We start from the raw sequence: 22,159 nt of genomic DNA, 5'->3' as shown, positions 1-22,159 counted from the left end.
AAACACAGAACGTTGTATCCTAATCTTTATGGAATCATAAAACAGCTTCTTAGGGGCTCAGAAGGTAGAAGGAAATAGTTCTGAGGGAGCACTGTCAGTTTTAAACATGTCTCATTACTAAATACTAGAAATAGAGGCTAAAAAAGGCTTAAAAAAAAAAATCAACCGATAACTTCTCAATAAAATCAATAAAATTACCTCTACTGATTTTATCTACTTCTCTCATACATAAAAAAAAAAAATACACCCAAATTTACTGACTAGCACACTGCAGACTTAATAAATGCTAGCTGCATTTATACAAAAGTGTTCTTTTTTTTGGTCATTTGTTCTACAGCATTAAAGAACTTCCAATACTTACGTAGAACCCTATTACTTTTAACAAATTCAAGCAACAGTGTAGCTGAAGAAAGACCCAGAAATACAGACAACTCTTTCTTCCTAAACTAACTACCTCCCTTGGCTCATCTGATGCATCTTACATTCCCCCCATCTTTGTAGTTGTTATCCCTTCAAGGAAACACTGAGACTTTATTTTTGTGACTTTGTACAGTGCTGAGCACATTACTGTCACTTAACAAATGATGCATAAAAGGAGGCTCCCAAAGATATGTGCATCTCAAAGAGGAATCTATTTTTACTTAATATTTAAATGTCCATCCATTGCCTGAAAATGAGCATCAGAATTAACTCCATGGAGAATGATCGCTCAGGCTGCCTTGCTGTTGTATATTTAAACTGCTGTATCAAGATTCAATCCCATTCTCACTCAACATCAGTGAGAAAGGTTGCATTTAATTCACCAGTTTAGCACAACCAGTCTTTTTTAGGGCAATTCTGAAAGGGAAGGGTCGTAGGAAAAAAACAAAATGGGATAAATTTTCATAAACATGCTCCATATCGATATGCTAGAAAGTTGTTAAAATTCTGTATTAAATTTTTCATAACTTGTATTCAACGTTTCAAGAAAAACAGAAGTATCATTTTATACAATAAGGAACTAACAAACTTACCAATTTGTGGCCCAGTGCAACGCTGCTTGAACTTGGGTAACAAAACTGTCCAAAAAACTGCTAATTGAAGGATGTCTTGAAGGAAGCTGAAATTTTAAAGAATTCTTCTCTTTCTCCAGTTCTTCTAATTTTCGTCTAAATTTATCAGCTAGACATTAAATTACAAAAAAGGTAATGTTACTTAATAGTGACAAAAAAGTTCTATTTTACCTGAAGAAGAAAAAAGACCGACCAACAAAAAGTAAAATCCACCCCACAGATAATGCTTTCCCTTTTAATAAAATATTTCAGTCTATTTTCCTCTAGGTTGAAATTACTAAGGCTACAATGGACAACATGAGATATCCAGAGTGCTATACTATTTTATGCCATGCTAATGACAAAACTGCAGACTTCCCATCACTTTCACAGAGTTATAATTTGGTAAGGCTCCAAAGATTTTGCTCGCAGTTATCATCCATGTTTTTTCTTAGAGTAACAGCTCTGAATTCCAAGCAAATCCTACTCTTCACTGCTCCAGTTTTAAACGAATCATAGATGGTAGTTACACATCTAAAACTGACCATTTAAAAAATAGCATTGTTATTAGATCAAGAACTACAGAACTGGCTATGATATCCTAGCAATACATTTCAGCAGAAAATGCATGTGTATTTATAGGAATTTTAACCACTGTCTCATTCTAGCCTCTCCTGAGTTATGCCTAGTTTGTCATCCAGCAAAAGGATTTACTTTCAACTTCAAGGAAAAATAACTGTAGTTTCAAAAGAGCGCTTTGATTCTACCACAGCTCTACTAGTTTCTTAGAGTAAATGCTTCCCTATATAAATTAGTCCTTACTTTGTCTTCTTTCCCTACATATAAAACAAATGAATATAGTTCCAAGTACAAAAGATTATTTCTGGTATATTTAACCTCTACTCCTACAATGCAAGTATATTAGCAGAATCGTATACATGACAGATAACAAGCCTTGTTGATCCAAGTCAGAACACATTTGATGATACATTAGTCAAATTGAGAGTTTTGGGCTAGTCCGCAAATGGAAAACCTTTACGATTTGGTACTTTTCTTGTGACAGTGATGTCTACAATTTTGTGTGATTAGCATTCCTCCTCTTCTAACATTTTCACTACAATACATTACTATTAGAATAAGATCCATCTGTGCATGCCCTTTATTGCCTATTTTCTTTCCTTATCCTCAAAAGAGAGGTTGTTTACCTTTGCTCGTTTTAATGAAATGATCCATTTTTACAATAATCTGTCATTAGTATTGATCTCTCTTCTGCTACTGTGCGGATGAGGTGGAATAAAGACAACTAGCATGTACTAACGAGACTGCCTGAACATTAAGGGATAGATCTTCTCCCTAGGCCAGCAGACTGCTCCAGTGTAATTAAACTGATGTCATTTGATTCTCTTAGAGTTTCCTGAGCCCTTGTTTTGGACTGTAGCACCTGCCCACCACTTTGATGTGGTGCACATAGAGGGACTGTATTCTCAAGGAAGCAATAGGTGCAGAAGGAACAGTGGTGGTCCATCAGCATTTGGGGGGTGTTTATCTATCACCTGTTTAAACCTCCAAGAGAACGAATAGATGATTGTGGCATTCCTGCCCTTTGCACCTATGGCTGAGAGCACCAAGAGGTTTTTGCACAGTCTAACACAGTGTTTTTACATGGGGAGAGAAAAAAGAAATTTTGCACATGTCAAATCTGTACCTAAACTGATATCCATGCTGGCATGAAATGTCTTGAAGTATCATCCTTGTCAGATATGTAACTCTGTTTTCTCAGAGTGGTCATGAATAACTGTAGCTGGTCCCAGATTCTCACACTGAGAATCTAGCCCTAGATGATTTGTTCCATCCCATGCTCCCACCCTATAGAGTCTATCCACCCCTCCTGCTGGTTTTTCAAAAAATAGACTTTATGGGAGGAGAAAGGTGAACATAAAATTTCTTCACTATAGAATATGAAAAAGAACTAGTTCAGAAATAATACATTCTCAACTGTGGAAGTGAACCACATTCATGGTGCATTTCTCAGGGACCACAGCTGAATAGATTCCCCTGTCCTTGCCATCACAAGGAAACTGCACAACAAACTACCATAACACAGCAGATGTGAAGATGGTGGAAAAAATAATGTTCAGAATCTGTGAAGAATTTGGCAGCAAGTGAGGACTGAAGGAGGGATACAACCATTCCTAGCATTTATTGCCTTACTAGGGAGCACAAGGCATATGAATGCATAGTTTTTTGGACATAAGTATTTAACACAAAACCCCACATACACCCCAGCAAGAGGATACACAGTGACAGACTTGCAGAAGAAACTGATTCTCTTGGACCATTCTGCCGTTAGACTATTAGATTGTTCAAGTATGTGCTTTTCTTGACCTAACCAGGAACCTTGAGAGCAAAAACATGAGGGAATTGCCACTCACCAGCTCCTGCATACCTCAGCTATGGGTTAGTAAGTAGGACTTCTGCTGCTGCCAGAGGCAAGAAAGTGTAGTACCTTGTTCCCTTGACATTAGCGGAGATGCATGTAGGCAAAAGAAAAATAGAACTGAGATCTGAACAAGGCCCAAAGGAAGGCAAGGTGCAATACAGGCATTCTGACATAGAAATGCTCCGTATGCCCTGACCCCAACTACAGGATACGAATCAGAAATTAGGGCAACAGCATCCCTTGACTCTTGTAGAAAAGTCTTGAGTTAATTTTCTTTACCTAGGGCTCTCTGTCATAGCAGATGTGGCAGACAAGTGACAGCAGATAACAGTGGACAACGGTTATCATCAGCAGGGGAAAGGAGTTTTGGGCAAGGATATATGAGCTATCTTTTACAGAGAAAAGAGGGCAGTAGGGAAACCCCCAGGAGCCAACCCAGATCACAAAGTCTACACAGAGCAGCGTCATACAGACTTGTTGGCTTCAGGTCAGAAGCAATATATAGCCAGAACCTCTTCTAATGTGTGTAAATGCACTGTATATACACCTAGTAGCCAGCTCTGGAAAGAAATGCCAGGTGATCTTGGATGACAAAAAGTAGGCGGGAACTTTCCTTCTTAGGACATCTCAGAAACCCCTATTTGTCAGCAACTCCACAGGATGTGAGGGTCCAGATGAGACTCCCAAGCCAGTACTTCGGAAAGAAAAAAAAAAGATGATCATTTACATTTTATGTGGAATTTCAAACACAGATATCAAAAAAAAAAATCACTATTACAAATAGAAAAGGAAGGATTAAACTGTGACCAGTGACCTCAGAATGCCAAAGCACACAGGAATACCTCCCTTTACTAAAACCTCTCACTCTTGGACTCCCCATGCTACCTGAGCTTAAGCCGTGGCGACCCTCTACAGCTGTTCAGAGGTTGGACACATGGGAGGACACGCTTTCCCCTTCTCAGGGGGCACAACAGCAAGAATTACTGTTGCAAAGCTTCCCAAGTACTCACTTATAATAGAGCATCACCAAATGACAGTCTTCAAGGAAGATTTTAAGTCCAAACTGCAAAGTAAGCTACAAACAATGGCTTGGGAAGAAGGGAGAAACTGGCTTATGTTTGAGCTGACATCTTATATAATGCATGAAAACATAGGACTATTCTGAGATTCATGAGACAAGATTCAGAGGTACTACTGTGACTGAAAAATGAGGAGTTAACAATACAGGTTTATACAGGTATTCCATACTATAAAACCCAGCTGCTCCAGGAAAAGGCACACTGGTCTTCTCCTCCATACCCAAGGCAAGCAGTTGGAAAACTTGCAGTGAAGAAGCAGCAGATCAATAAAATCCATCTTATGACACTAACTCTTTCTTCAACGTAATGATGCTAACCCTGTGTTTGTGTCCAGCTGTTTCATCATTCTACCCTTAAGCATCCTAGGCCTAGAAACTGAAGCTATTTTTGGAAGGAAAACAGATGAGTGAATCCACATGCCAATTCATTCTCTCTCTCATTAATTCTTGGCTGCAGCCTGCTTTATATATTCCAGTCTACATGGAATTCAATTAGTTTCTACTAACAGATGTTTCTAAATAATTTGTTCCAATGGTATTTTATAAGCTGCACTGCTGGCCATATCCACTTGTCATCTCTCAAAACTAAATGATTGTTTATCCTTTCAGCATTGTCATTAGGGGTTATGTTCAAAGAGCACCACCAAGTTGAACATTGCAGCACCCAGTTTTTAGGCTCTTCTCCCAGACGAGAGACCCCTCTGTTTGACCTCACTGATGCCTTTAGTGCATAGAGAAATAAAGGCACCTCAGAGTGCCAGCTGCTGATCAGGGAACCATGCAAATAAGGCTCATCTCAGTCCAGTTTTCCATGCTGCAGTTCAAGAGAGATCTGGACCAAGGAGAAGTAATGGAAATGATCATAAGTCTAGCAAATATAACATGTGAAAAAGGATGCAACAAGCAGGATTCCTTAATCTAGTGGAGGTGAACACCAAGGGGAATAACTTTCAATACTAGTACATATTAGGAAGCTGCAAAGAGAGAGGTAACAAAACACTTTTTATGTCTAAGGAGAACTTGAGTCCTCAGTAACAGACCTGAGTTACAGCAAAGGAGATCATGAAAAATATTACAGATGGTAAAGTGCTAAAACTAACTGCTTGGGAGAGCCAGAGAATCTCCATCAGTGGGGGTTTTCATGTCAGGCAAACATCTGTCAGGAATAGCTTAGGTATAGTTTTTAAGGTTGAGGTCAACAAGATCAACTGAACGTGTTCTTGTTGAGATCTCAACAAGGACACGTCCTCCTTTTCTACCATGCTTTCTAGAATTTCTTAGCCAAGAAGCAGTCACAGCAGGCCTTTGCTATTCATAGGCCATCAGACTTAAAGACATCACTTTCTTTCACCTTCGTTTTAGTCTTTTAAGCGTGTTATTCCAACACAGAAAAGACCTTCAGAGAAACCCAGAGCTCACTGATGAATTGAGATACTGAAGGAAACCACACACACTTAAAAATATACATCACAAAGGTGTAATACTTTGTTCTCTATCCCACACTTCACCTCAAAGTAATAGTCATTTAAAATACAGTTTACATGAAAAAAACAACTTCCCCATTTGATGAAGTAACATGATAGACATATATGACATTTGTTTACTGTTCTTAAATGAAGGAACTTTGATGTATTCAATATGTACTGTATTATGGAGAAGTGTTTTGAAATAAGGCATAATTCTCTTTATCAGCCTTTTATTTCACTGTATTCTGTTGCTGACTTTTATCACTGCAGCATTCCTATGGATACCTCAGCTGAAGCTCACTACTTCTGCACAATCAGCAAAAGACAATCTTTAATTACCCTTCATCCCAATCAGTTACTGTCCTGCGTACTTCAAACATTCCAATTTTAAAGCTAACCAAGAGTACAGATCTGGAAGATGCTGACTAACTGCTGTTCTCAATTAAACAGACAGCGGTTGAAGAAAATCTTTGTTTCTTAGGATCATGTTTTGTAATAGTTTTGGGCAAAGGAAGCAATTTCCATAATTTTCAGTTGACCATATGAGAACATCTGGCTACCTCTCTGCTTTTTACATATTTCAAGATTTTTTTTCAGTTCCCATGAAGAGCAATTTTATTTTATGAGAAATATTTATCATCATTTAAAAACATTTAAGAAGATCATCACAGTTAGGGTAGAACCTTATTTGCTATATACTACATATATTTATGGTTATTTATCTCTGTTCTTTATTGATAAGTGAGAAGATGGTTAATCATACCGCTCCACAAACTGCTGGACAGTTATATCAAGAAAGTGTCTCTTCAGCTAGCTCAGCTAGAAATGATCATTTGATCCTGCCCCATAATCTTGCAAACAACTCCTTCCATCTTTCTCTCACTCCACAAAAAATCTGAAGGATCTAAAACAGGATTTATGCAGAGTTTAGATGTGTAAAACCAAAACTGCAGTCCTGAAAGCTTTTTCTTATCTGCTAGATACTTCCAGAGCCAGCTAACCTTCCCAGTATTCATTTTCTTAAAACCTTAAAGCTTCCACGACTGAAGTGTTTCTGCGTACTCAGTCTCAAAGGTATTTTACTTGTTTTATCTATTTTGCAAGAACTAAAGATTCTCAGAATCAGATCCAAAGATCCATCTAGCATCCTGTCACACTATAGCAGGCCTGTAGAGAGAAGACTAAGAAAGAGGGCACAAAGTGATCTTTTACCTTGGGACTGGTTCACAGCCTCTAATGCTTGTCATATGAAAGACTTCCTGAGCAAGATACTACTCCTAGATCACTGCTTTAAAAAAAATAATAATAATAACAGTGGGTAGACTTCTATGCACAAGAAATTTCTGTGTTCTTTTCTGAGGCTATCTATGCTTTTGGTTTCTAAAATATCCTATGAAAGAGAATTTCAAAATGGAATTATGAGTTATATAAGCACATAACCCCTCTATTAATTTTATACCTAAAGTCTGATAACCTTGCCCCTTGTTCCCTAATTTTATATTGTGAATATAACAGTGCATTTCTTCTTCACTCTCCCTGTCCATTAATAATTTAGACATCTTTGTGTTCAGTCTGCACCACTCATTTTCCAAGACAGAGATTTATATCAGCTAAAGCAATGCTACAAGGGCTGGGAAGCATGGAGTCTAAGGGGGAGCTTGAATACGTGACTGAAATACAGCCAGATAACAGACTAGTAAGCAAGAAGTCTACAGCCCAAGGACTAGCACTGGTCTCTTGCAAAACTGTTTACAGAGGAACATGCAGACCAATCAATGTCCAAATAAAACACGTAATGACATATACTGTGAACAGAACTCAAGGGACTGGAAGCAACTGGAGTACAGACGTGTTTAATTTAAGGATAAAATAATTAACCAATTAACAGTGCTAAACAGATGCATGGTAGAAGATACTAAATTCCTTGCAAGTCCAAACACTCCAGATATACATATAAGGGAACTTTAGGTTACATATGGATTGTTGGACAGCCAGCCCTCACCATGCGCTGTCTGCTCACTGGTACTCAGCAAAACCCTCGATACCTTCCACTCAGCCCTGCACTTGGACACCAGCAAAATAAACCCAGTGCAGAGTCAAGCTGTCCACCCAGGCAGGGATGGCTCCAAAAAGGCACAGGGCTGGGGACACACACTGGAGGAGCTATGCGGGCCCTGCTAACTATGAGGACTAATAGGAGCACATCTGCAGAGTGAAACCATTGGTACTGAGGACCCACCATCCACATTTCAGAGGGTCTCACTTCAGAGTAGGTTTAGTGTAGTGCTGCAGACTGAGCGCCACTTAATACTTGGAGTGCCTCAGGTGCACCCCTGGAGCACATCCTCAGACTTTGTTTCATCTGAAAGGAAGCCAGTTCTTGCCCTCCAAGACTGCTCTACAATGCTAAGCAGAGCACAGTAGATAGCACAATTGGGAGATTCTCTTCAAAGGCACACACCTATTTTGAACTAAAAAGCTATTTGGGCCAGGGTCCCTGGAATACATCTAGCAGTCAGTGAAAAAAGCAGCTCCTGTAAAGGACAGAAAGCAGAGGCTGTGGTTTTCCAGACAAGGCTATATCCATTTGGTACTACAGCCAAACGCTTTTCCTGTTTTGTATTCAGATGACAAAAGGCAGACAACGGCTGCTAGAGCATAATGCAAATATCCCATTTACCCACCACTCAATTTTCCCATTCCAACTGACACAGCAAGTTTGTGAAATGCATTACTCCAGTTATGTGCCCCTGAACTCTGAAGTCTACCTCAAAGAACAGCTGAGCAAACTGAAATCCTGGCTTTCAAATATCCTTTGGAGTCTGAAGCACCTGCTCCAGAATTCACCTTAAACCCAAAGGGTCAAAATCTTTATAAAGTGCTAACCACATTCTGTAATTCTTTGTTTTGTGCACATTTGTCATCATTTTTTGCTATTCTTACTCCAGGCAATAAATCCTTCTAGTTCCCACCTTACCCTATTAAGATGCTAGATGGGTGTTTGCCTCTGATCCTATTTAAAGTTAAAAGAATAGTAATCTGAAGAGTATAAGAGAATAGTAAATTGAATGTGATGCCAGAATGAATCTTAGAGGAATCAAGAAAAAAGCTTTAGGCCTTTGACATTTCATATAAACTACCAACAGTCATGTCTATATTGATTCAAATATTCCAGACCTAAATCTTGATCACAGTCAAGAAGTAGATGGAGTTCTCAGACTATCTTCTAGAAATGAACTTTAAACCTAGAAATTTTCTAGAAATAAAACTTTAAAGTTGCATCGGAAGAACGCTAGCATAAAGAAGTTTAAGAGAGTTGCAGCAACTGCATCATTTGATGACTCTGGAGAGCAATTTCCTCATTTTCTTTTTCACTCCTGCTCAACACTCACTCTATCCACTGCAGACAGACAAAGAAAGAAATGTTTGAGGACTCTCTGTGGTGTTAGAACAGCTAGGTAGATCATTTCCAAAGAATCTCTAGGTATCATAAATCAGGAACGCAAGCCCCCCTTTCTCATGAATAAGGACATTACTGCTCCTTTAACAAACACTGAAGAAGAACATGGACTGTACTGATTATCCCCTGAACTTTAAGGGCCTCACTAACACACAGAGTGTGAAGCAGCTACACACACCACAGGCAGCAGGTGCTTTAAAAAAAAAAAAAAACAACAAACTTTGAAACTAATGCTTGAAAAGAAATTAAATATATATAATCAAAACACTAAACAATGTTTAGGGTTGTACTAACCTGTTCACATTAAACCATGTCAGCCTTCCTCAGTGTTTGTCCTACAAAGTTGATACCAGGGAAAAAGTAGAAGGAACACAAGAGGCTTTGCCTTCATCCATTACAACAGGAATCCTCCATTGCTCTCCTCCTTCCACCAGCCAAGAGAGAAGAGAGGGCCTCAAAGTCACAGGTGGTCTTTGCTTAGGCTAACCTCTTTAGCTATTCTCTTTTTAAAAGTTTTTACCCAGCTGTAAGCACTCTTCTCATCACCATGACTAAATACAGGGCAGTACCCTTTTCCCTCAGCAATTTTATCTCACCAAATCCCCAGAAGGTAGGAAATACTACCTCTCCTTTGGAGAAGGGGAGCTGAAAGCTTTTAAAATACAAATACAGACATGTTTCAGCTGTTATAAATCATACAAAAAGAAACCTGGCACATAGGCAGATATAGACTTTTCTCCTTTAATTCACATTGAATTTGAAAGTATTCATTTAGGCTTTGAACAAGAAGTGAAATTCTCAGAAGTTTCAGAGAGGCCTCCCCAAACCACAATACCAAGCTTCCTACCTACGTTTACATTTCAACACTGAAAAGCCTATGCTGTATGTGAAACTTCTTGACTGAAGGGCACCAGTCCAAGCCAAGCGCAGACCTGCAGCATTAATTTTGAGCAGCATCCCTATTTTGTAGAACATCCACAGCAGCCCCATCACTAACACACTGCCGTGGAGATCTGTAACGTGCTCTCTCTGTCTTAGTAATATTAAACTGAGTGGTGATTTATGGGCACAAGCTATAGGGCTCAGTGGGTTTCATGAGGATGTAGGTACAGTTACTTGAAGCTTCAGCAGGAAGATCAGTAAGAAGGAAGGCAGAAAGGTCCTGCCAGCAGGCCCACGGCAAGGCAAGGGGTGAGCGTCCAGTGGGAGGCGTCAGGACACTCAGAAGGGTGATTCATCTCATAAGTGACTTGGTCAGTGTTAGAAAAATGTTGTTTTCCTATGTTTCTTTCTCATTATCACCTGACAGCTGATACAGGCTGCGTTACCCTCCCAGCTGTTCTTTCTAGGCTGAGTTGAAGGCACATCAGGAGTATCCAGATAAACCTGCATCGCAATTTCCGGTAACATCACTATCCTGCGAGCAAAGTAATTATTATTTGCTACTACCATCTCACAGAGGAGCCTCAGTCCTAGGCCAGAACCTAATCGCAGTAGATGCACACAAAAAAAGCAATTCCTACCCCAGTAAGCTTACAATCTAAATAAACAACAGCTGAAAGATAAATGGAGAAGACAAAGCAGCAGACACACAAGATAGGTCAAAATGACAAACAATATTTTCAGTATACCAGCAACTTAATCTCCACTGCTCTTAATCTGATACTTCTGAAAACATTAAATTTTAATAATATTTTAATAGTAACATTTTAATAGTAAGAGCTTTTTGTATTTGTAAGTATTTTACATTGCAACATAAACTAGCTACTTCCATAATTTACTAAATGCTGTAGTAATTACATTTTAAAAACTACCTATAACATGCATAATAGTTGCTGAAATAATGAACAATTTGCAGCATGTGACAACCCCTTACTCATCTCTATAACTGCATTAAAATAATGGTACAATTCTATACAGTGTCTACCCCATATAGACATTATCTTCAGATTTACTGAATCTGTAAATTGTTTCAAACATTGTAAGGGTTTTAATGCATCAGGCATTTTTTGGAGACATCACTTCTGTTTTAATCAATTCACAGTACAAAATAAACAATGCCTGGTTGACTGTTTGCTTTTCATATTCTGTTGTAGGCATCAAATTTCCAATGAAACCACTGAGATGTCTGCTTTTCCAATATGACTTAACAGTAAAAATAATTTACAATAACATCAAAAGATACATTAGAAGAAAAAAACAAGCTGATTGCTGGTGCACTTTATTTGATATCAACATTATTTTGTAAGTAGTGATGACAGTACTGTCACTACATATGAAATTGTATAGAAATAAAGAAAAATATGTCCTGCTGATTCCAGGCTGAATCTGCATTAAAAGATATATACAGATATACAGCACAATGACAATCTCTATTCTGAATTAAATTCTGCTCTTAAAAAGATCACTCAAAACAGGGAAGCTAGAAGAAATCACAACACAAAGCTCACCGGCTTGCAAAACAGCTCTTTCTTTTATTGCAGATGGGTGAGGAAGAACTTTGGGAAAGGTTCCCAATCAGTACAGTTCACATACATGGACAACTGTCAGCAATATATTAATTTCAACTGAGAAGGAATCAATCTCAAACCACTACATCCCTTTCCTTGCTCCAAAAATCTCTAAGCCAATGTCTGCCTTTCTTCATTGTCTCCAAATAAATGCAACTGGTCAGTTAGAGATGGGCCAGTCAAATAACAGAGAAAAAATGCAGTACTCTACAGTGAATTGCATTATACTGCATGCTACCAGTCATTTTTATAAAGCAAGTTTTAAACACTCTGCAAGGAATAAAAACATCTGATGGGCAATGCCTGGGCTTTTACATCAAAGATTTTATAACTAAAGGCACAGGCAGATTATGTTTTTTTTTTTTTTTTTTTTTTTTTTAAACTAGCCTCTATTCAAGCACATATTATGGATCTAAAGTTCTGTGTCCCAGCTGTCAGACAGAGAACGGGCTCCTTTGTTATTTCCTACCCTGAATATACAGAGAATATCATCCTAAAATACAGTCTGAAACAAATTTATTTTTTGCAATAAAGTCCAAAACTATTATAGATAATATAAAGAGTATTCTACAAAGGTTTCTACAAAGGTGGGGGTTTTTTAGTATTAAAAAAAAAACATGCTGTAAAAATGGACAACAAAGCAGCAGAAATTGAAGGCTAAGAAACACCAAAGAGTAGGTGCAGAGTTGCCTTAAGATGAAGTTTGAAAGAAAGTAGCGCAGATTTTATAATATGGAGTATATTAAATTGTGCAACGTCCCCACGGACTATTCTATGTAAAGAAATAAGCTTGCAGTTTCGGTTAAGTCACCAGCTAGAGATCAGCATAATCAAAACCAAAATGCAATTACACAACATTATCTTCCTTCTGCAGCACGGCGTACTGATAAAAATGCATCAATCATTCTTTTTTACAGAATGAATACAGAGATCTATAAAGAAATTATAAATACATAAACAACCCCAAGCTGATTCCCCTGAAAACTTCAGTGGGAAACTGTACAAGGAAACTTGAAGCTTTGCTCTAGAAACAAAAAGGGAAAAAGTAGATAAAGGAAGTCTTTGTGGCAGCTGAGCTGAAAACAGTGCATCCATTCATTATGGATAAGGACTGGGATGCCACAATACGCTTTTAGTTAAACAAAAATCTTTTTTCACTCCCTGTGTTTCCCTTCATGAATTCCCACAACAGTGTTCAATGTTTTATCACGTTCCAGGTCCCCACTCTCACATTTAATATCTCAAATATACACATCCACTAATTTCCTCTTTCCCTGTTCTCCCCTTTCTGTTTCTTCCTTATCTCTGATGCCCTGCAGATATTAAAACTTCACCTTTGAATTAATGTGATGCCCTTTCCCAGCACTTTGGATAAGTAGATGCAAAACCAAAAAGCATTTAAAATCTATTAAAGATGCTAGCTTAGTTCAGTCTAGACACTTTTCCAATTTCCATCATCCATCACTGTTCTAGCTCCTAAAAGCTATTCTGTTATACTTCACCCAGAAGAGATCATATTCTAAGCAAGAAAACAATAAGAGAGAACAGTTTATAACATGTGAGATTTGTTCTCAGACTATTTTGCCTCCCCATAAATCAGGATCAATTCACAGATTTCTAAATTTGGTCAGATCCAATAATTTCACCAGCTCAAGGAACCAGAATTCAATGACAAAAAGCACCATACCATTTAAACACAGAATAACTGCTGACTGTTAATAAATGGTGTCTTAAGTCCCTTCCCTTTCAACCTGGCCTTACAACCCAATTTCTTCTCCTCAGCAACTTCTAGGCACCCTTACCACAGTCTCTCCCTCCTCTCTTTCTCTGCCCTTTAATCCTATTCCCATCACACACTCTCCATCTCAGCTAGCAGTTTAGTCTACTTTCTTTCTTGAAAGCAATTTGGGTTCCTCTTGAATTTCTGATGGATTTACAGTTACAGACAGATTTAGACAGAGATTATACTGCCAGATTTAGACAGACCTCGATCAATACTCCCTTCCCCCCCCCCCCCACTGCATTCCAGGCTGTGATCAAAGGTTAGAATAAAGTTAACTTTTGGTGGGGCACAGACAGAGACAGTAAAACAAAGGACATAAAGCTTTTTAGCTACTTGACCTACACCATGCACAGTTCATTAGGGCTGCAAATACTGAGCTTTTGACTGTTTCCTAAATACCATCTTCAACATTCCTTCCTCAGGACAACTTTGGTGCCAATGCATTATATGGGGTAAACACAAAATAACTGAAATCATTTGGGGCACAGTGACAACGTAGTTTGATCTCATAACTGGAGTTTGATCTCACAGCTCTGGGAGGGAAAAAAATGATAGGCTGTCAAGTAAGAGCTTGTAACTCCTCTTTTTTTTTTCCAGGAAGCCATATCGCCAATACACTTTGTTCAAGTGAACCCAAATTTCAAAACATTAAATATTTCCTGACATATCCACAAGGAATATCAAATTTGGTAAAAAATTTGTAAGTTTATGGGTTTCAAAATATTGTGAAAAGTAAACTTCTTTACAGAAATGGGTTCTCAAGCTGAACTGTAACGAAGATGTGTCTCACTATAATAACCACAGTTGAGACACCTCCTCTACACTATCAGGTTGTACTTCATGTCAGCGGCTTCACAGTTGTGTCATGTATTGCATTGCAAGTCGCTGCCTTCTGCCATAACACTGCTCTGAAACAAAGACTTTTTCCATTCCCTGTGCACACGTTACAACCTTCTCGGTGTCTATTCACAGTCCTACATTGTTCCACTGTGTCAAAGTGAGAAGCACCTTCCCTGAACTGGAAGAGAAATCCAAGGGAGACAAACTGCCCCCAGCAGCCTTTACCTTTAAATATTTTCCAAGTCTTCCGAAAAATACTCTTACCCATTTTGTTGCTGAGTGATTATGTTTTCACAATTAGCACATGCCAGCTGCTTAGCAGCAAACATAAAGGGCCCAGGCATCCCTCTAACATAATGGAAGTGATACAATTCCATGAACTGCCATTCATTTAGACCCATCTTAAAACAGAAAAAATCCAGCTCAGCAGGTTTTTATTCTAAAAATTACTTTGGCTTGCTTTTTGTGGCCTGTAAGCTTCTATTATGAAAGATAGGCAGATCTAACATGTTTCCCTTGAAATGGTAGCTGTGTTCTCTACCACGTGAGGAAAATAGCCTTGAAAAATTGAGAGGTCCACCACAATATACTTTCATTTATAAACGATCCAGTCTATATGCCAGGACAATAGGATGCAGCAAGCAGAGTTGGCAATTCAGGGGCACTGCCTCTCTGAAACAGATCTATACCAATGCGCCATGGCGGTGGCAGAGACAGTGCACCCCCCACATTCAACCTATTATGGAGGCTTCTAGCCACAATGAAGACAGCAATTTTGACAGGTTTAGGCTTGGAACTGCCCAAATTCCACCACCAGAAAAAACAGACAGAACTAAATAGGAAGCAGGCAACCACACACAGTACGTGGAGTATGGTCAAGAACAGAGGAAAAGCTTAGATGACTCACTCAAAGTCCAACACCCTACAAACAAAATGTTCTAAGAGTGCCCGAAAATTCTCAATTCTTCGCTCACCCATCCATCAGAATTTTTATAGAATTTATTGTAGAAATATCAACAGCTCAAACATCTTTTAGGAGGAAAACAACAACGAAGAATTGTTTGAGTTCCCTATAGGGACCTCACAAAACAACCTATCAGTCTGCTCTGCACTGGAAAGCCTGAAATGGACAAAAGAAAGAAATGAGCACACACAAGCCTCACCATCATAGGTATTGGTGGTTCTCATAAGTCTCTCAAAACACTGAAACGCTTTCAGTGTTTTGAGACATCCTAGAATCCTGCAAATCTTAAGCCTAACATTTGACAAAGAAAAAAAAAGAAAAAAAAAAACAGGAACGTATACAGAAATAATCAAGAAAGCCCACCTAGAAAGAGAAACTATTCTTAGTCCACAGTTTCTTTCTATGCACCTACATGTATCTACATTTTCAGGTAAAAACAGCATCAGGTAAAAACAGCATTGTTTCATGGAAAAAGAGTTCTGCCTATGGCTATGCTAGATGGCCTGAAGTCACACACTTTGTATTCGCTTATGAGCACCAATTCTACAGTACTGTTACATGATCTCAGACAAATAACCCAATTTCCTTCTTCTTCTAGGTCCTCTGACTGTAAAATGTGGATTGTAATAACTACTCCATAGGGGCCTCATTAGGCTTAATTAACACCTGTGTGAGATCTTCAGATAAAAGCATTGCTATAATTACACAATATTAACTGCTTTTTGCACAAGAATCTCTGTATTATCCCTTTCCTAATTTGACCTTTTCTTAGAAGTTAGTGCCCTTTTATTCTTTTACAGGACTCTCTTCCCTATAAAAGACTGTATTACCTCCTGGAGTCACCTCTTAATCTTCTCATTTCAAAAGATAAAGCCCAGTTTCTTTTTCCTATTAGAACAAAAAGGATCCTGCAGTCTTTTTTATCACTTTCCCCCTACCCTCCTCCCTTTTACATACACACATTTCATCTTTTTCACATTTATGATATTCTTTTCATCCTGGCTCTGCAGCTGTCCCTACTGCCCCAATCCCGGCACTGAAGTTGTCCAAGAGCTTCGTGCACACAAATTACCCACCTGAAAACACAAACCACCCAGCAAGGCTGCACAGAAGGATGTTGGCACAGGTCAGTACAGAGAAGACCAAAAGGCTTTTATGCAAGTTCCACAGCTCTAAAACTCCACTTGGGTCCCAATTCAACAACGCAGTTAAGCATGAGACAATGCCCTATTGACCACTAAGCATGGTTAGATGTCCCACTGGATTGAGTTCCCGTAGGAACAGCAGCCACCACTCAATGGCAGCAGCTGCAAAGAAGCTGAACTTCCCCCTGCTTTCTCCTATTGCAGCAGCACACAGATCCACAGGAAAGCATCTTGCATGTCTAACCTGAGCTGAGCACAACAGCGTCAAGGCAACTTTGCTAGTCTCTGTGCTTAGCACAGCTAAATTTTAACATTTTAAATACAGGATCACTGCCTTCTTCCAACAAATACTGGCACCCACGCAGCAGCCTGAGCCTGCAAAGTCTCACTGCCTCCAGCAACCTCTCCACCTGCTCATCAGAGCTTCCTCTGGCTGGAAATTAAAGCTGCCAGATCATTATATCTGTTGACTGAGAGCCAGGTGAGAATTAGAGCCAGGAGGGAAGGGGAAAGAGGAGCAGAGTTTGATGGAACTTGAGCTGCAGAAACAAGAAGAGAAGCACCAGCTGGAAATACAGCCCTGGGTGACAGAGGTTCAGCCTTTACCATGCACTCCTGAAAGGCTTCTGAAAAGGAGGTACTCCAGAAAGGACAAGGGATTTGCCATTTCAATATGAACTCGCATACAGAAAACAGGATGTCTTCCAAGTGTAATCCTATGGTAGGTCCCAGAATTGCTACTCAGAAGACCTAGGTTCTACTTCCAGTCCTGCAGCTGAGCTTTCCACCAATCTCCTGCAAGTATGTAAAATAAATGCATTAATGCCTACTCTTTTCCATAGCATGTGTTAACTATGAATTAAAACACTGTAAAAAATATGTTTTTACCAGCACACAGTTTCACAATAACTAATGCATACCTTTTACATGAGTTACAATTAAATAGTATTGCTACAGTAGTGAATTTTGCTGTGAATTTCACACTATGACAGTACACCTGTAACACCTTAATAGTTTTATACACATGCTAAAAACTGTTCTAGCATAACAAAATAAACATTGCTGTCCAGCATCCCACATTGATTCTGTCCAGCAGCATCCTCTGTTATTGAAACTGTTTGAGCAGTATGTCTTTGAAATAATGAGTTGGGATTAAATGAATGTAGATGGACAGCAACCACCATAAACTTTTTTTCAAATACCTCCTGCAAATGCAACAGAAGACTAGCTACTTTCCCCTCCCACACCCATTCGGCTCCCCCCCCCCCTTTTTTTTTTTAAACTTTCAATCAACCGGACAGCTTGAGGAGAACTGTGGTAAAATATGTAGATCAGACAGATGGTATTTGCTGCTCTTTTATCATTCCTGCTGCTCAGTGGTTTTTAAAAATCATAGTAATTCATTACTTGAATACTCTCGGATATATCCTCCATTCTACTAAAAAATTGTCTTATCCACTTATTTTATAAGTGGAATTATTTCTACTTACAGAAAGTACCAGAACCTTCAAAGCAGGACAGAAACAAATACTAGAATTATAACAAGAAACCTGAAATAACTGACTGGCATTCTTTGCTTTTAAATTTCTCCTCAAAAGGAGCAATCCTTTTCCTGCTTTATTTCAATAGCTCTGAGTAGACTCTGCCCTCTACACTTCACAGCTGGAGCAGTAGAGCAGGGACAGTTTCACCCTCCTCACAGCTCTCTTCCTAATATCTATCTTTACCCTAATCATCGTCTTAACACTTCCTTCAAGTTGTTCATTCCTCCCCATCCCCAGTGTTTCTCTCTTTCCAGAATTATATCTGAAGAATATTTCTTTAATATATGAATAAATAACCAAAGAAATTATTACTCAAGAGATACTATCCTCTTGGATGACACGTATTCCTCATCATATACTGAAAACTGTTCATCTGACTTGCATTCCTCTTCCTTTTATGGACAGAGGTGCTAAGACAAGAAGCAAAGCTAAAATGTAGGAAAAAAGTCATTAGTTGGTTACAGAATAATGAAGAAAGGAGAAAGATTTAAAACAAATAGATCTGACTGAGATATCATTATTTGATGTCTGTTTTGCTAGAAACTGAGTTAATCAATGTTCAAACTGCAATTTAGACAGTGGCCATTTCTAAGCCAGACATTCCTTAGTGATAGATGATATGCAAAAATTATCATGTTATTTACTACAGGCTTCACATTTCAACACATTTCTTCTTCCAGACAATAAGCTCCTGTCAAGTTAGCTTTCCATCAAATGTGTCAATTGCAACTCATTTTGTGCTACAGGACAAGCTGACACATTGTATAAAGGTCAAGTGGAAAAATGTCCCTTCCATTACATCAACGTCATAAATTGGTAAAGGTCACTCCACACAATAATTCCTAGTACAGAAAATAACTTTGTTGTAATCTACATGCTTAAAAAAAAAAAAAGCTTTTCATATCACGATAAATCAGTACATGATGAATTAACATTACTGTCATTTTCTTGCAGCCTATACAATTTAATTAGAACAGCCTAACCTATAGACTCTATAGCTTTCACTTAAGTACAGCATTATAATACATAAATTACATGAGGACAGCTTTTCTGCAAAACATGAAAATTAAAATCTCTGTATTTATGGGTAATAATACATTACAATTCTGAAGCTCCAATCGTAGGAAGCTCAAAGGGTTTTCCAGTCTTTAATTACAACTCTGAATACTGTTGTATGGTAAGTGAAAATATACCCATTTTACAGATGGCTCTTCTGAAGCAGAGAGTGAAGAAACTTGCCTACAGTTCACAGTGAAAAGCAGATATGATCACATAGACTAACATACAAAAAGGAAATTCATCGTACATTTTTTAAGCTCCCTGTTCTTCTATAAGAATTCATTCTTTCACATCAAGACTTCTATTTGATTCTCCAAAAATACCATTCTGTTGTTTGGAATATCACAGTAAGTCCTAAAATGTGAAATTGATGTGTACAAATACAGAATTCAGAATTACACCAATTTAATGCTTGAGAAGCAGTCATAAGGCTACACAAGCAACAATCTGATTTATGCAGATGCACACATGACCCTCATCACCACAGGAAGCTTTGTGTTATGCAATAATGGAAGAGAATGGGAAGAAAAATTTTTAGGTTCACCTAGTCTCACTACATCAATCCAAAAGAGGCTCATACACAATTCAGTATACTCTCAGTTTCCAATTATTAATGAAAGATTAACATTGAACACAATTGAAATTGTGCATAGGGTTCACATCTAGCATTATCAAGACAAGTTTGGAAGAAGTTTTCCAGCTTCAGGGAATAGTGGTAGAAAGATTTTACACAGTGGACTCTAAAAGCACAAAACCCAAGGACTTTTCTCACAATATTATGCAATCAGTGCTCTGATTATAAGCACCGGGCTTCTGAATTTGTTGCAAAGTTGCTTAGGTCTTACTAGATCTCCCAGATGCCACCTGAATATAACCAAAAGCTGTGTGTACCCTGAGCAGGCTCTTTTAGATTCAACTAAGAACAAACAACTTTTGAAAGAAAGGAATGAAAAGTAAACGAGATGTCTGTAACTCTGTCTGTATGCTACAGCCCAGGCACCAACCACCAGAACACCTCCAGAATGAGGCTAATGGAAGCTTTAACACTATCAACATGAATAGCAGAATGAGGCTATCCTGTGGGTAATTACTGTAAGACAGACAGTACAGGTATGCTGAAGCCACATACCTCTCTTTCACAGCATTATTACTTCATTAAAACAAAATAATCTGGCATAGCATACCAACATATAGCTCCTTTCATAGGTTTTCACTTCCACAGTGAAGTGGAACCTGGAAGCAGGCCAAGGGATGGGGTGGCATTCTTCACAGACCTCTTCACTGCCACTTCAGCTGCCACATTAAAGAATGGGCGTGATGTTTGTTTTACTCTCTGGCATGTTTCCTAAGTGTGTCAAATTCAACTAGTTATTCAAAGATACTCAATAACAACACTATCAAGACCTTAGAAAGCCATAATAGAATTGTAGGTTTCTTCCGTGACAAGTACTATGAATGATGGCAGCACTGTAACATTAGGTTGCAAGTGGCTGCAGTAAAGCACATCCAGAAGCCTTATTAAAGCCTCAATGATTTTTGTTTTCTAGTTGTTCAGTAAAGAAGGACAGGAAATACAATTTTTAAGTCTCTGACTTTTAGGTTAACAAAGAACTGTATTTGCAGAATTTCCCTTGAGCTGTGGATGTTTTATTATAACTGCATTACGACAACATAATATATCCTCCCATTCTGGAGCTGTATTTATGTTTACTTGGACACTTCATCAAATAAATGTATTACTGTGTAAAGAAAATTTACCATTGGTCAGCTTCCTCCTTGATGCCTAGATGAAGGCTCAAAAATCCATATTTAATAATATAAATATAAAGAATCTGAAGCACTCTGAAGTCAGTGGGATCCCCAGATGCACACCCTGTTTGTAGACCAGAGTGGTTGTAAAAGCCTAACTCTAGCAGGAAAAATGTTTGATTTTTTTTTAAAGGACTGGAAAGAAAAGTTTACAAACTACATCTTACACCTTCCCAAGTACAATCCAGCAGTGCACGAGCATGTACAACAAACGCAACATGTGCATATTACACCAGCAGAAGAATTTAAGAAAACAATCTTGAACTGACAAAAATTGCCAGACTAGATCAGACTCGAGGTCACAGAATCACAGAATGGCTGAGGTTGGAAGGGACCTCTGGAGATCATCTAGTCCAACCCCCCTGCTCAAGCAGGGTCACCTAGAGCACATTGCACAGGATTGCGTCCAGGCGGCTTTTGAATATCTCCAGAGAAGGAGACTCCACAACCTCTCTGGGCAACTTGTTCCAGTGCTCTGTCACCCTCACAGTGAAAAAGTTTTTCCTCATGTTCAGATGGAACTGTCTGTGTTTCAGTTTGTGCCCGTTGCCTCACGTCCTGTCACTGGGCACCACTGAAAAGAGTCTGGCCCCATCCTCTCGACACCCTCCCTTCAGATACTTGTACACATTGATAAGATCTCCTCTCAGCCTTCTCTTCTCCAAGCTAAACAGGCCAAGCTCTCTCAGCCTTTCCTCATAAGAGAGATGCTCCAGTCCCCTAATCATCTTTGTAGCCCTTCGCTGGACTTGCTCCAGTAGTGCCACATCCCTCTTGTACTGGGGAGCCCAGAACTGGACACAGTACTCCAGATGTGGCCTCACCAGGGCTGAGCAGAGGGGGAGAATCACCTCCCTCGACCTGCTGGCAACACTCTTCCTGATGCACCCCAGGATACCATTGGCCTTCTTGGCCACAAGGGCACAGTGCTGCCTCATGCTTAACTTGGTGTCCACCAGCACTCCCAGGTCCTTCTCAGCAGAGCTGCTTTCCACCCCCAACCTGTCCTAGTGCATGGGGTTATTCCTCC

The 22,159-nt window shown here is 39.0% G+C and overlaps 1 protein-coding gene across 1 annotated transcript in view; it reads right to left on the bottom strand.

Moving 5' to 3' along the window:
• Positions 1 to 22,159, bottom strand: part of DISC1 (DISC1 scaffold protein) — a 206,700-nt gene that overhangs the window by 159,108 nt on the left and 25,433 nt on the right. The window contains exon 4 of the mRNA XM_067294574.1: positions 1,014 to 1,161. Coding sequence (XP_067150675.1) covers positions 1,014 to 1,161 — 148 coding nt within the window. The remainder of the gene's footprint in view (positions 1 to 1,013; positions 1,162 to 22,159) is intronic.

This window comes from Apteryx mantelli, chromosome 3, assembly GCF_036417845.1.
Source record: "Apteryx mantelli isolate bAptMan1 chromosome 3, bAptMan1.hap1, whole genome shotgun sequence".
NCBI classification, from domain to species: Eukaryota; Metazoa; Chordata; class Aves; order Apterygiformes; family Apterygidae; genus Apteryx; species Apteryx mantelli.
This window is presented reverse-complemented; position numbering and strand designations above follow the sequence as displayed.